Raw genomic sequence first — 16,609 nt, forward strand, 5'->3', positions numbered from 1 at the left:
GCACCAAGTATGAAGAAACAGATTTCTGAGCAACGTGAGTACTGCCGTAGGCCTGCTGACACCATTCGTGGTTGGAGACTTGCTTCTGAGGGTACTACAAGTGTTGTGCAGCCGCAGTAACACAGCCATCATATGATGCCAGAATCTTCTGGCATATTTTTACTCAAATTTACAACAAATGCAGTCAGTCACTCCCCCTTTGTAAAAGTAACTTCAGAAAGCTGACATAACATTTCCTGTTTATGATACTAATGGGAAACTGAGAATGTATTTGCATAATTTCAAAGCATCAAACATGACAAGAGACAGCCAGATTTTATTACTAAATCCATTTTTTTCCTAGGTCTTAACACAGAGAATGGCATCTAACAAATTCCCCGTCAATCGGATTTTGACATTTGTGAATCCATGTTGTTCCAGTAGGCCTCGATATTCGGAGCCACTTCTCTCCTTTCCCTCTGTCTGCACCAGCATGTTCAAAGATTGCAGCAGAGCTGCACTCCTGTTCTTCTTCTCATCGTCCAACACCATTTCAGCCAGCAAAACCCCACAGCCTAATTTAAAAACAAAGGCATGCAACAGTAGTATTCCATTATAAGGCAAGAGAATTTCTGGTAGCGTATATAAGGGTGCAAACTACAAGCCACAGGTTGTATTTTGCTCTGCTATTAAATGAGTAACCCACTATTAAATGTATTATTTGCTCCTCTCACAAAATCCGGGAAATTCCCTTCTACATTATGGAGGCATTAAACACAAGTCAAGTCACGTCTGTGTTTCCAGGGCAAGAGAGGATGACTCCTCTAGGCTTGGCATGATGGTTAGGAATAGCCGTTATATCACATTCATATTGAAATGGTGCCAAGCAGACAAAGTGGGGGATGGCAAACTTTATAGAAGCAGAGAAGTCCATATTGTACACTATTTCTGTAGGAACTGAGGTCTTTGTGGTGGGATTGACCTAGGGATGTGAGCAGAACGCAAATGATCCTCTTTACAGATGGCCTCTTCCTCCATCTTCAGACCCGTGAGGGGAAAAGGAAGACGAGAGGGCTACTGACAAAACAAATGTCATTTTACTTGTCTTTTGGCTCTGCATCTTGTGTGGTGGTTTCTCTTGGCACAGTGAGTGTAAGAAGCTACCCACTCAGATCAAAATAGCAGCATTTTCCATTGATTTTAGTACTACCATCCCCATCTTTCTGACATTCTCCTCAGAGCCATACCTACCTGTGCACCTCACACATTGAACAATTGATAAAAAGTAAATTAAGTGTAACAGGGCAGTTTCTTAGAGAAGAAACTGACATCTGTGGATAAAATGCTGGCTGACACCTCGGTGTTAAACATCAGGAGTCATGAAATTCCTTCCAACAGTTTAACAAATTCCCTGTTTCTTCCCCATATTGAGCTACCTTTCTCAATGCAAGTTCAAGCCACTTCCCCTGTGATGAACCAATGACACAGGTTTGCTTCACAAAGAAAAAGCATTAGCCAAGCATGTCTGAAGTGAGCCTGAACCTACATTTATGTGTCCTGTGGGACTCTTCTGCCCTATTTCAGTCATCCATAGATTAGATAACTGCATTTCAGCTATCCCTCTGAAATATGCTCCACCCACTATGAAACGTAAATTCACTTTTCTTAAGAAAACCAGGAAATTTCCTTTCACAAGTAGGCAAGAGGAATCAATCATCCTCTCAAAATGCCTGGTTTTCTACTGCTTGGCAGAGCTCAGGGTGACTAAATGATTCAAAAGCCTAGTACTTAGTATCTAAAGTTTGGGTGATAAAGCACATCTGCTATGATTCAGGGGTTTCTATTCCCTCCCTGTCTTCCTGTGTGATCCTTCAACAGAGACACCTGCGAATCGCTGTTCCTGCTCACACAGCAAGCGTTGCTAGGTAGATTAATGCAAAATTATAATTTCTAAATCACCATTATGTTACAGCTTCAGAAGACAGCACCGAAATATTTTAAAATCTAAATGGACAACACAAATAGAACGGTTGCTATATTTTGCCAAGGGAAGTTATTTGGGACATCCAGATAACATCAGGGTACTTTGAAATTAAAAAAATATACCCAGAAAGCACAACCTATGCGGGAAGATCACCTTCGAAAATTAGGCACAGTAACAGGCAAAAATTAAAAAAAAGAATTCTCTCTGCAGCTAATGAAGATTTACTAATGTAGTTGAAACTTCTTTATGAGAGAGACTGAAACAGAACTAACTTTCAATCCTTTCAGGAAGCATGCTTTGCTTCCTGAAATTTTGGCCATGGTTTTACAGCAGATAAAAATTAATGGTCATAACAGTCTTTTCTGCATTATAAGGTCCTTTAATACAGATTGTCACTGTTTATCAAGGACATAATGTCCAGCCAAAAGATGGGAAAGTGAAGTGCCAGTCCTCCAAAAACTTTTTTAAAATCAAAATGAAACCTCATATTAAATACTTCCACTATCCAGGAGTCAGTTAATGCATCCAAAACTGAATGGAGAGCTCACACAAAGGGGCTTAGCCATTAAATAGCTCTTCCTAAACTTTTGCGCTGGGTGGCTCAGATGACTGACATACGACCCCTTCACTTCTGTCCCATTACTTTTCCAGGCACAATTACTGTTAATAGCTGTAATGAGGTCAAAAATTAACGTAAAAATGACTGAGTTAGGACAGCCAACCTTGTTGTGCCTCATCTTTCTTAGAAACTTCTATCTTCCTCAAGGATTCATACCTCATCATTCAGTGAGGGAGTCCTGAAGGTCTTGTTTCTATTGTTCGTCCATCATCCTGTTCACCCCCCCAGTTCTCCAACTCCAAAAATTATTTTCTGTGCATCATGTTTCCTCTAAATCGTTAAGGCACAACATGGGTAAAAGACAGCATCCTCAGGAAAACATAGCCAAATGTCACTTCCTAAGGAGCAAAACAAAACCTGCAGGCTTTATTAGCAGAAGTTTATTTGGATTTTAAAACTTAGGCTCTGCATTTTTCATGTCTTGATTAGCAAACAGGCTCATTTTTATCTTGATTACATCTATTCCTTAGGAAGTCTTTTCAGTGTAACACCATTAAATCCATCCCATCTACCAGTCAGAACAAGATCCCAGCTTTCTCCAGAGTAACTGAAAATCTCAATTAATGACAGAAGTTTATCATTTCTCAGGTGACTGGGCTACATCAAATGATTACAGAAGAGCTTAGGCTGAAAAGGACCACAGGAGATCTCCAGTCTCTTTCAAAGTGAGGTAGTTCTGCAGTCAGCTCAGCTTAGTCAGGGCTTTGTTCTCAGGTCTTGAAACCTCCAAGGGCAGATTCCACCTCTGCAGGCAATGTGCTCCAGTGCTTAATTATCCTGAGAGTGCAAAGCTGCAGTGCGTTACCACAAGACACCGTGCCCAAGGGCCTAATGCTTAGTGGGCATCCAGTGCTGTGCTCTAATCACAGAGTGCATTGAGGCTGTAAAGTAGCTAAGCACATTCTAGTCAAATTTTATAGGCAGATATATAGTACTTAGAGGCACAGTTTTAATGCCTGTGACAGTTCCAGGTGTGCCAACTTTAAGGCTGAAATTTTCTGACTCAAACAGCTTACAGCAGCTTAAAGAATAGCATTATGAACTTTATGAATAATTTTGAGATTAGAAACATCTGATTGCTGGAATAAGCTTCTCTTAAAATACAAACATGTTAAGCATAATGGCAAGCTTCATGTCCATACAGAGAAAACAACAATAAACCACATTTAAAATTTATTCAGTTAGTATTTTTCTTTATCTCTTTAAATGTCTGTACAGATGAGATCAGTCAAATTTCCATTCATAAAAACCTGGTAAGAATTAAAAACCCCAGCGTGGCAAAAGTCTGACATTCCCCTGATTTTGTGCAGCTGAAATGCTCTGTAGTAAGTACATTTCTCATAAGGAATTCCATCACTGTGGCACATTTGCTTCACTTAGTGCTCAAAGAGCAAAGTAACTTCTGATTAATTAACGTAAGACAGAGTCTACCAGGCAGATACAACTCTTGACCTTGATCATCAACTCTCTTTAATTTGCTGAGGTTAGTGATTCAGCACAGGCACGGCCTCTTTCACACGTTTATTGGGATTACTGCTGTAGAAGTGTGACAGGCAAGAAACTTTCACAACTGATAGAGAAAAAAAAAGCTAGGTTGTAAGTGCAACTTTAATCTCCAGGAAGACTTCTACTACAAAGTACAGTTTAAATAGAAAAAAATAAATATCAGTGAAGTATCAGATAAAAATAAACATTAGGAAAGATGACACTAGTGACACATTACTTGAATTGATGGGATACAGTACTTCTCCAATTAAAGACTGGAACATGAAGAAACTTCCATTTTTCATTTCTGTAAGAGATTTTTTTATGTAAATCCTAAAACTCATCTCATATAATGAGACAGAAAGCATATATGACCATTTAACCATATTCAGAAAAACCCAAAACTGATAGGAACAGCTCTCAGCTGCAGCCTGTGTGGGTACATACTGGGGCTAGGGGTCAGAGGCTGCTCAAGTTTCTGTGACATTGTAACTGCTGTAGGAACCTGTTTTGAGCTTTGTCCTATTTTCACTTTTGCCTTCTGAAAGAGTGCTTTAAAAAAAAAAGGGTATTCTTGAGACAACTAAGTAAAGCCCCATAGAAAAGTGAAAAAAGAACTAGCATCCCCAAATGAGACAGGTGGCACAGTGTTCATTTTTATTTTTTCACTTCTGATAAAAATGAGCAGTAACCACTGAACACACCGCGGAGGTAAGAATTCTTTTTAATATTAAGGTCAAAGAAAACTAAGGTATTAACGTGGCTCATAAAAGCACACAGTTTTAACATGCCATGCCACTTTTTAAACGCATGGAACTCACTCCTGCAGAAGCTGCAGTCCAACTTTTATTCAACTGTCCTTCAGACAAAGGGTCAAAAGGACCCTAAACTGAAAATACATGCTGGTTGATGATGGGTCTATGGCTCAAGTGTTGTAAAAACGCGGCATCGCAGTTTGCTTCCTGGCACACTACAGTGCCTCACTCTTCCTGAAGCACAAAACAGCATCTAATAAATTTCCTGTGATCTTAACTTGTACATTTGTGAATCCGTATTTCTCCAGTAGCTCTTTATATTCTGAGCCACTTCTCTGCTTGCCTGCAGTCATACTGAGGGACTGTAGTACAGCTCTGGGAGGGCACATCTTCTGTTCATCAAGTACAATTTCTGCCACTAGCAAGGCACCTCCTGCATTTCCAAAACAACCAAAAGTGGTTCAGTTAATTATTTCTAGCTTTAAGTTTTCAGGATTTTGTTCAGAGACAGTTATAGAGGTCCCTCAGGCTAGTGTTTTAATGGTCTTCATTGAAAATCAGTGACAGAACTTTACTTTCAGTAATCTCTTCCTGGAAGCAACCATTTAATTGTTATAAAGGAAGGAGGAGTTTAGAGCACTGTCTCCACTTCAGTGAAGTTCAGATCACTTCCTGACTATGCTCGTAAACTCAGTCTTGTTTGTTTGAACCAAGCAACTCCCTGAAACCTCTGTCATAACCTTCTTAGGCAAAGATTGGGGTAAGACAGTCACCTACAATTTTCTTTCATTATTTATAAACAGGCTTATGCTTTATATCCTAGATCTAATTTTGACTGCTGTCCTATGAAACAAACTTCATAGCTACAATTGATCTTGCTGGATTACAGAATCAGTTGATCTTGGCAGTTGGGCTTTTCTGCTTTTTGTCTTCTCCTTTGATCTTTACTATTGTCCAAATATGAGCCAACAGTGTGCCCTAGCAGCCAAAAAGGCCAACTATATCCTGAAGTGCATCAAGCACAGCATTACTAACTGGTCAAGGCAGGTGACTGTCCCAACTCTACACTGCACCGGTGCTTTGAGTGTCCTGCAGACTCCAGGACACCCCAGACACATGGACACAATACTGCACACAGTAAAACAGACATCAAGCTATTAGAGTGTGTCCAGAGGAGGGCAACCAAGATGGTGAAAGGTCTCAAGGGCAAGACTTAGGAGGAGTGGATAAGGCTACTCAGTTTGTTCAGCTTGGAGAAAAGGCAGCCGAGGGATGACCTCATCACCTTCCTCAAGAGGGACAGCGGAGGGGAAGGCGCTGATCTCCTCTCTCTGGTGACCAGAGAGTGACTGGAACAGGCTTCCCTGCGAAGAGGTCGCTGCACCAAGCCTGTCAGAATTCAAAGAGTGTCTGGACAACTCTCTTAGTCATATGGTTTAATTTCAGGTACTCCTGTGAGGAGCAGGGAGTTGGACTTGATGATTTTATGGGTTCCTTCCAACTTGAGATATTCTATGGTTCAAATGTAAGAGAAAGAAGAGGCTACATATTTCTCAGGAAAACTGCATAAAGTAGTGCTGAACTCCATATTATGGGCACTACACTGAGATAGCAAAACAAACTGCTGCTTCTCAATTAACCTAAAGCAACTTTAGTTAAGACTATTTGTACGTATAGAAATAAGCATATGTATACGTATTTCATGATACAAGAGGTTAGTAAGAAAGACTGGGCATGACAGAGATAGGGGAGATGATGTGGTTGTATGTGAAGCCTGCAACTATAGTAAGGCTTGATTTATATAGTTTTATTAGCAGCTTTGTTTCTTTTTTTTTCCTTAGTAGGTATTACCATAAGGCAAGCATAGTCATTCAAGAAAAGGCTACGATGATGGGAAAGAAAGATTTTTCTTTTTAATGTGAACTTCTTGTGCTTATTCATTGTGTTTATGCATTAACATGTATCTTTAAGTCCACAAGATGAATAAAACTTACCTGGTTTGCAAACAGCTGATATCTTGCTTAATAGAACATGTATCTTTTCATCAGGCCAGTCATGAAGAACACGTGAAAGGATATAAAGGTCGGCTTCTGGAAGATTATCCTTGAAGAAGTCACCTGTTGGAAAGCAGAATTAGTACATTCCTACAGAAACCACAGAGCACATTTCTACAAAACGAAATGAAAATACTGTGGAGGAAGTAGGAGCTTCAGCAGAGGTAAAGAAAGAAAGAAACAAGAATGAACAGGTAGAGGTATGCACTGATTTGCAGATAAAGAAAGTGTAGTTAAAGAGAAGAACAGATCACAGGTAAGAATTCTGTACCATGAAAATTGAGAGAAATCCTCAAGCAAGGAAGGAGATACTGAAGTCCCTTATGTGTTGATCTTGCCTAGAAAATAAAAGCCTGAGACAAGGACATGCAGCCTGAGATAAAGACATGCAGTACACCTAATGGTACTCAAAAATTACTAATTTGTACTTCCTTATTTATACATGTTCTCCAGCCACAGCCAGTTTGGTTTTATCTCCACATGCTTGAAAAATACAATGTCCTTGTTTAGCCTACATTGTCCTGTACTATGGCATGTTTGGAGTCGGAGCAGGGTAGCACACCATGTTCTGCAGCACAAGAGCCTGCTCTGTGCTCTGGAATAACAGAAATAAGACAAAACATTTACCTGAGACAAATGTCACTTGAGCAGCATGTTGGCCTGAAGGCTGAAAGTTAGAGATGTTTGAAATGACTTCCGGAAGGTCAAATACTGTGACCTTGAGATTTGGGTATATTTGTGTTAATTCATGAGCCAGAGCTCCAGTGCAACCTGTTGGAAGTTTGAGGAAGTCAAATCAAGTCTTTTCTCCCAGTATTTGCTTACATTTTTAAAGACAAGGCTGTTTATAACATTAAAAAAGAGACATTGAATCAGAGGTCGACAGTCAGCTCTATGATTAACATGGGCAACAGCAGTTCAGGGTGGATAGAACAATGCTTTAAAGCTTGAGCAATGCAGGCACAACTCCATACTGCCATATAATAGCTAATATGACCTTTGATACCAGTGCTTCAGTATATGTTTTAGCATAACATTAATAAAAGGGCAAGGACTTTTAATTTGTGGGTAGGGACCACTAGAACTATTGACCATTTATAAAGCGCTAATACAGGAGGTTTGACAAATACTCTCCAGCATGGTGAAACACAGGGATAGTAAAGTCTTGAAGTCTCTGCACAAGTGACAAAGGTCACACCAGTACTGTGGGAAGTTCTCTGACACACTGTCCACTTCCCCAGGCAGTAAGTAAAGTGTTCCTTTTACAGTGGATCTTTCCCTGTGTAATAACACTCCCTCTGTACAACTCCAAGCACAGGGCAAAAAAAGGATTCTAACAAGAGTTTCTTCAGGTGTATCATTGATCTTCAACACTTTGGTGGTTATCTTAGATATGAATAACTAAAAAAACCCACACAAAACAAACCAACTCTAAAAGAATCAAGACACTTGTTCTAGCAGTGCAGTGTTTCAAGTTTGACATCACAGTCTAGAAGTAATTAGATACAAATATTTAGTGACTTTTGAAAATCTTAGACCTACCGAAGGACAGCAATAGCACAGCTGAAAACAGAACTCTCAGCCCAATATTTCATCAGCTGAGCTACTAACCATCCTGTTTTCTGTGTTGAGCTGGGTCAGTATGGAACTGATTGCATCAACCATTCACTTATTTCAAACTTCTCAAATACCATTTCAGTAACTCTGCTTTCAGTTAACTGTACTCAGTCCTTTTACTCTGACATTATAATACCCGAAAAATAAGAGTAGATAATATTATTGTAGTTCTAGTAAAAAAATATGCACATATGTTTTAAGTAAGGAAATATAAAACTGAAATCAAGCTTTTCCTTTTAATTTGTATGTAACTTCAATTACAGGCAGTACCTCCTAAATCACAAGCAGATTTAAACTGTGAAAGATCAAATGCTGTAGCCACATCTCTTGCTGTCAGGTGGGCAATGCTATGCATGGCAGCCATAAAACGTTGCTTCGCCTCCTGGCTGTGATAATAGACCTAAAAAGGGTAAAAAAAAAAAGTAATTGAAATTCTTTTTCACTATGTAACTAAAACTGCACAACCAAGGCAGTAGGTGCACACCATTAACATCAGAATTCTAAAATTAAAAGACCAGTTAGAAGTGCCATTTACTAGCCACTCATCCAAGTCCCTTGCCATTTCACTATAGCGATGAGCAGATTTTTGTATCCTCTCAAAAATTCTGACCACACAGACATCTTTTGTAGTGTGTCTATAAGGATGCACACTTGGCTGCTTTCAACCTGATCTTGATGATGTCCCAAGGGTTATTAAATTCACCACTTCTGCCCATTGAAGCTGGGACAGCACAGCAAGAAGAAGGGGTAATCTGAAAAGTGCTTTTCAAAGAAATAGTGTACTTTTGATATACGTTTACTAACGCAGTTGCTCCACAGCAAGACATCTCCAAAGTTGAAACTGTTGGAAAGGACAGATTGAATTTTTTCTTTCAGTCTCCTAAGTCCTCCTCCTTTTTCATATACTCACAAATTGCTGTCATTTAATTCTGACATTTATTCTCCCATGATGGGATAATAACTAGATGATTGGGCTGTAATTTAAACCAGACACATTAAGGTCTATACTGCGGTTTTTTTGATTAGGTGAGATACAAGCATTCAGTATCAGCAAACCTCATGACTTCATCTTTGAAATGATACATAAACATGAGCCCCTTTATGTCATACCTTCATGCAGACTTCATAAGTTACATCTGGTTTTACAGCTACCACGAAACAGGAGAATTTCCAGGCTGTGGTATGCACAGTGCCATAGGGAGCCCATATATTGTGCTTGGACATACTGACCTGCACACATATGGAGCCCAGCCCTGAACTGGTAGCAACTCCTGCTGCGAGCATCACCCAAACTCAAGTGGGTAATCCAGATGTTTAACAAAGGATGAGATCCAGTTTACCTACGTTAAAATGATTAAACCTGCACATAAGTTTAGACACCTACTACAGTACCTACCCTAAAGCCAGGTATCTAAAGTCCCTTTAAAAGGGCCTCTGAAGGATCCTAAAGGAGGTTCTGTCCACCAGTAATATAGGTACTAGCATTTAGGACCTTCTTAAGTCTCCAAAAGCTCTTATTTCCTTCCATCAACTATATATGAGGGATTTAGACATCTCCTTCAGGAGACTGGTTTCATTGGCATCTAGAAGTTAAGTACAAATTAAGAATCTGTAGTCTGAAGTACACTTTAAGGCAGCAGTGCTATCAGAGATGAAGTCACAATATGTTCCCCTGCTTACTCTACTAGCCCTTTCCTTAAACAGGCACAAATATTTATGCCTCACAACCTGCTCCACCAAGTTGATAATTGACAGGTGAGGCTAGTTACAACTCTAAGTGATTTTCCAGTCTAAACACATCCACCTGGACTAGCACTGCAAAAGGAATACTACAGAGATGGAAATGGAAGGAAGGATTACAACTCTTATCAGCAACATATACCAGTTGGAAATACATAGAAAACTACAAACCACCATAAAAGAGACTGGCTCCTTTCTCCACTGCATCAACACAAAATGACTTTGAAAATAGCTTTGAATACACTGTGAGCACAGACTGACCTGGATGCGTATCAGTACCAAGTGGGTGGAAACCAACATGGAATGCATGTGTGATAAAGTACAACCTGGTGTTATAAAAAGGCCTCATAAAAGTAAAACAGGCCCAGAGGTTGTTCTGAGAGCGTGTCAGCTGAGTGGACAACACTTTCATCAGAGAATTTTCCTCAGCACTCGAAGTTCCCAGTAAATTCTGTGATTGCTCCAGCACTTCAGAGCCTGAAGTTGAAGGCAGCAGAAGTCTGTCACTAGCAGGTTGCACTGTGTTTCTATTATTTCTGAGAATGATCAGCCTTCTTAGATGGCTCAGTCTCCATTTGCTCCTATATCAGTTCTGGGCTCCTCACAGCCAGTTTTGATACTAATAACAGTTATTACCTTAAACAAATCCTCTGCTTTCTTTCCAAAGGCTCGATGGTTCTGCCTGCTGCCTTCTTTGACAGCAGACTCCAAGTTTGTGAAGAGAGGCCAAAGGTGGTCATTAGAGTGGATAATGTAGCCATGAAGTGAATATGCACCATCTGAGGTCAGGTAGGTATTTGCTGAATCTGTATTACTGTAGCCTTATGGGAAGAAAACAATTGCAACCAGCTTTATTTCCGTACTTAGCACCTGTCATTTAAAATCTGAAGGCTTGTTTTCCTGCATAGCTGTTAAATAGCCAGCAACTCCTGATTTTATTATACTATTTTGTGTGCAGATTTCTATAAAATAATTTGAAATGTCTTATTCTTAAAAGGAGCAAGTAATTTGCCAATAAAAAGAATTTAGATGCTGGAGGGCAGACTTTTTTTTTAAAAACAGATTACCTCAGTGAGACACATAATAACATAATATTCAAGGGAAAGTATGAGAATTTACTCATTATTGACCACATTTGTCTTTAGATTATGGCTACTCCCTTAAATTCAAGCTTTCTCTCGTATGCTTTCCTTTAAGACCTTCTCCTTAGTCTTGTCCTCTAACAAGAGTTAAAAGCCAGCTTTATTTCCTTTTCTTGGCACTTGACCTTTTCAGGTCTTAATATGTAAATGATGCATACAGAAACCTGTAACTACACAGTGCAGCCTGAAAAAGTTAATCCCAATAATGACTCCCCCACCTACATACACCTCCAAGCACTGTTCCAAGCTAGAGGCACTAAAATTTAAGCTGTTGCCCATGAAGAGAAGCACATTCCAGACCTCTCCTCATTAAAACCTTGATTCTCTGCTAAATATTGTGACTCTGCGTTATGGCAGTAGGGAATGGAATCTTATTTTAGATAGAATCATAGAATTGTTTAAGTTGGAAAAACCTTAAACATCACCGAGTTCAACCATAAACCTAACACTACCAAGTCCACCACTAAACCATATCCCTAAGCACCACATCTACACATTTTAAATGCCTTGAGGGATAGTGACTCTACCACTTTCCTGGGCAGCCTGTTCCAACGCTTAACAATCCTTTCGGTGAAGAAATTTTTCCTAATATTCAATCAAAACCTCCCCTGCTGCAACCTGAAGCCACTTCCTCTTGTCCTATCACTTGCTACTTGGTTGAACACTGGCCCTGACCTCACTACAACCTCCTTTCAGGTAGGTGTAGAGAGCAATGAGGTCTCCTCTCAGCCTCCTTCTCTCCAGGCTAAACAACCCCAGCTCCCTCAGCCGCTCCTCCTAAGACTTGTGCTCCAGACCCTTTACCGGCTTTGTTGCTCTTCTTGGGACATGCTTGGGTACCTCAGTGTCTTTATTCTAGTGAGGGGCCCAAAACTGAACACGGTACTCAAGGCGTGCCCTCGCCAGTGTTGAGTACAGGGGGACAATCACTTCCCTACTCCAGCTGGCCACACTATTTCTGATACAGGTCAGGAGGCCATTGGCCTTTTTGGCCACCTGGGCACACTGCTGGCTCGTGCCGAGGTGGCTGCTGACCAACACTCCCCAGTCCTTTTCTGCTCCTCCCCAAGCCTGTACCGTGACCCAAGAGCACGTGATACATCAGAGCTTTTCCACTGCTCCCTGAGACTGCCCATGCAACTTTTTCATAGAAATTTGGGCAGCAATATGTCCATATGAAAAGCAATCTAAAGAACTTCTCAAAGGAGACCTGAAGGTGTTCATTAGATAAAGCCTGCGCCAAATGAAAATTACAGTTAATGATGAAAGCAAAGAAGCAACAATCCTTTTCCCCAAATCCAAGTTACCCAACACAATCAAGTCAGACCCTGTGACCTCTAAAGCATCTCTTCCAGTCCTGCATGTCTTTCAGTACCATATGTAGCTGGGTGTAGGAGAAATTCATCACCTTGTGGTGTTTTCTCCAGCAATCCAAGAGCAGCACATGCATCAAGGAGTCTTTCTGTTCCACACACAGATGCTCCAACCTCATTTGAAATATCCACAGCCTTTAGTGGACCTTTATCCTTCATATGATCAAACACCTTCAGCTTAGAGGCTACAAACAGAGCCTATATGTAGGAAAAAAAAAAAAAAGTTGTTAGCAAGTTATGTATAAAACACTACAATCAAGAAACAAAACAACTATACCTTTCACCTAGAATTAGTCTACACAACTACTGTTCTTTAAGAAGTGCAACAAAAGTAAAAATTGCTACGATACATTTCCTTCCCTCTCAGAGGATTTGACTATCTTAGCCAAGTAACAGAATTTTGAACAGAGGTGCTTGAGAGAGAAGGGAACTCAAAAACATGCTGGAACTGAGCCAACATACTTTGTATGAAGACCACCTCTTTATCCAGATATTTAGCATACCCCATCTATAAGAGTGCTCCATAAGGTCAAACATTCTTAAGCATCTGGATCAATGCCCAAAGATCAAATTAAATTTGATCTACCCAAAACATAAGGAACTGGAAAGCTCCACTAAGGCAGTAACAGCTTTACTTGGTATTACCAACACTAGTCTTTGTTTAAAAAAATTAGGGAATTAAAAAAAAAAAGACTAAAACTTCAGAGCTCAACTGTACTGCATGCTTGCACAAATGGAATGGGGAAGAAAGAACAGCTAGTGCTTGATGGTCAAGAAAACCCCATGGGCCGTGCAGCTGTCTCAGCTGAAAAATTTAACTGAACTTGTAGAGATATGCTAACTAAACCAGAGAGGAAAAGTTAATGAGATGTGATAACATATACCTCTCCATTTGGAATTAATTTGCAATTCTGCAGTTTCAGTATTCTGAAACAGTTATAATGCCTAAACCCAAGGAACCTGTGCAGAACACAAGAGTGGAAGCACACACAGCAATTACAGAATCCATTTCTTTGCAATTGCAGACAACTATAATGCACTTAAAAACCAGCGGCTGTCAAGGAAAAAAAAAAATGGATTGACATTCCTTTTAATATAAACCAAATTGAGAAGAGATTAACTTTGAGAGGAAAGTCTGCTACTGTTTGTCTATATTTTATCATCTTCATCCTCTTTTTACAGTTTCTTCTTATTCTAAATAAGAATGTATAACTGGTATTTATTATAATCCAGGCTTTCACAGTACTCAGCCAATTGCATCTAAGTCTACAACAATTTGGGCTTCCAAGACCTTCCCAATCTTTGGACTGATACCACCTGGAAACTATAAAAACAGGAAAAAGAAGGTGAAAAGATAGGGTCAAAAAACTTGGTTGATCCAAATCACTCTTTCTAGTACTCTGTAATTTTGAGTTCAAGGAGCAGGGTAAAAAAGAAAAATGAAAGAAGAGAAATCCTCAGAGATCTGAGTATGGATCAGACTATGCAAATTCAGAACACACTAAGTTTGAGAAAGTATGATTTAACCTTGATCCTCTTGTGTTCTGCAACAGCAGCTGTTCAGAATGAAATAGGCAGCAACATTTTTGCCTGCAGGAGATTTATCTCCACTTTATGAAGTCCTTGAAACAACACTCAAGGATCAAAATGAAATAGAACTCGAGAGCTTTTGTAAAACTACATGCTTTTGTGCTCTTACTACTGTTCTACGAGTAAAGAGGTCATGAGTTTTGACAGTTCACAAGAAGCATTCATTGCAACCAGTAACTAATTTTACAAAGCTCTAAGCCCTGAACAAAGAATTTCTCACTGGTTCAACATGAAACTCGGCACTTCATACTATGATTTTACACTGGATTTCTGTGAAATGAAAGTTTCTGCTTCTATTTACAGCTTCCACTATCTTTCACTGCACAAAACCAAATTCAGCATCACATCACTGCAAACAGCATACACAATGTGCAACAAAATGCTGATGATTCTCTGTTTGTTTGGTTGCTTTTTTTCACTTCAATTGAAGAAATGCTAAGCATCATCCTACCCATTCAAATAGATCAAAACTTGCTCCCTGTGGATATACAAGGAAGTTCACAAACACAGCAATCTGAAGGCTGCTTTATTCCACATCTCTCATGAGCAAAGCTTTGCCTGCCTGCAAGCAGCACATTCATAGATCTACAGTGACCACGCCATGGTTTTCCTTCAGGTTCAAGTACAGCTTTCTGCTGTTTCATTAGAACCATCATCCACCGTCTTACGTGTTTCCCTCATCCACCCTCAAATCTGTTGTATCTTTAGTTCCACATTTGTCATTTCACTACCACTTCAGCATTTTTGTCATCTCCTTCTAAAATATGAGTGACATGATGGAGAACAGTGATCTACTAGAATTACTGGTGTTAATTTCTCCTTCACCTTCTTCACAACTGTCTTCGCTACCCTGGAGCTGTGAGCAGAAAACTTGGCAGCACTTACAACTGCAAGCTACTCATTTCCCACCACCCTTGGCTGCAAACACAGAGCATGTGACCTGTTCGCAAGCTGTTATGCACATGTCTCCATGAGAAACTGCATGGAGATTATCAGCTAAACATATCCAGAACATGCAACGGTACAAAAAACAATCTCCTTAAGAGGAAAAAAAAGTCTTGCACAGAATTCTAATGCTAAGCATTAAAAGTTAGAACAGAAGTATAATACATGCAATTCTTGTCATGGTTTTAAGTCAGATAAATTAACCATATGAAATATTTTCTTTGCAGAGTACATAAAAGGTAACTTCCTGCTTGACTGTGCTCTTGTGATCAGTAAAAAAAAAAAAAAACCTCAATTTTTTTTTCCCTCTCAAATCAACTATTTTTTTATCAAATGAGTAACTGAAATTTCATAGAACAGATAACTGCAAATACAAAAAACACCCAATGTTTGCACTGCACCAGAAGTTTCAGCTATCTTAGATTTTCTGGTACTTCAGCGGTCCTTTTATACTAATCATGAATACATTCTTCCTCCAGACAAAGTATTTCACATTACCTGCTCTATACTGAACTCCAGTGAAACAATCATATTAGTCAGCAGTGTAATGAGTAATATCAGTCAGCAGTATAATGAGTAGTTTTATTTCCTCCCTTACCTTTGAAGCTCTAAAACCATCCATCAGCTCAAGAATTTTAGATGGAAGTTTTACTGCACTTTCCGACACTCCATTCTGATTTTCCAAAGGTACCATAAAACCAGCTCTGACACTAGAACAGTTGTCAGATTTGTAAGTAGCTCCCGAGGAAGACATCCCACTGCTCTCCAACTTACTAGCATCTTTGTGCTCTGTGAAACTCGAGGATTCACCTTCTCCATCACTTAGGTTCTCAAAAGTGTCCACAGAAGGGATAGAGTCATACTTTTTATGTTGTACATTATGTTTGGAGGGTGGATAGTACAATTCTGCTAGCTTTTTGCAGAAGTGATTCAGAGGAAATCCCACCACATTCAGGAAGTCTCCGTGGACGTACTCAACTAACATTCCACCAAGTGCCTGGATTCCATACCCACCAGCCTTGTCCCTGCGGAAGAGAAAGCAAAAATGACATATATCTAATTAAGGTTAAGAGTAAAGGTAGCACAGAATACAAATCTGCAGTATTGCAGGGTCTGGAATAAAGACTAGTGTAGGCAAGTTAGAGATGGATTAAATTCGCTAGTTTGGCTCAACATTTCAATTACTAAATCACAAGATAAATGTAAGGATCAGTAGTTCTACTAAGGGTGAGCAGCCTCAGGTTTTCAAGCTTCAGCCAGTCCAAGTGCCATAATAGTCACCTAAGCAGGAGGTATATCAGGTGACTGCAGTCAGATTGGGCAGCC

The 16,609-nt window shown here is 39.7% G+C and overlaps 1 protein-coding gene across 1 annotated transcript; it reads right to left on the reverse strand.

Moving 5' to 3' along the window:
* Positions 1-229: 229 nt before the first annotated feature.
* On the reverse strand, positions 230-16,308 carry ASMTL (acetylserotonin O-methyltransferase-like; the record flags this gene model as incomplete). Its single annotated transcript, XM_009875260.1, has 7 exons — positions 230-554; positions 6,817-6,939; positions 7,504-7,647; positions 8,764-8,893; positions 10,870-11,054; positions 12,784-12,946; positions 15,882-16,308. Coding segments are annotated over 7 exons (1,387 nt in total), but the record flags the coding sequence as incomplete, so codon positions are not given.
* Between the last annotated feature and the right edge of the window lie 301 nt (positions 16,309-16,609).

This window comes from Apaloderma vittatum, unplaced genomic scaffold, assembly GCF_000703405.1.
Source record: "Apaloderma vittatum isolate BGI_N311 unplaced genomic scaffold, ASM70340v1 scaffold22528, whole genome shotgun sequence".
Lineage (NCBI taxonomy): Eukaryota > Metazoa > Chordata > Aves > Trogoniformes > Trogonidae > Apaloderma > Apaloderma vittatum.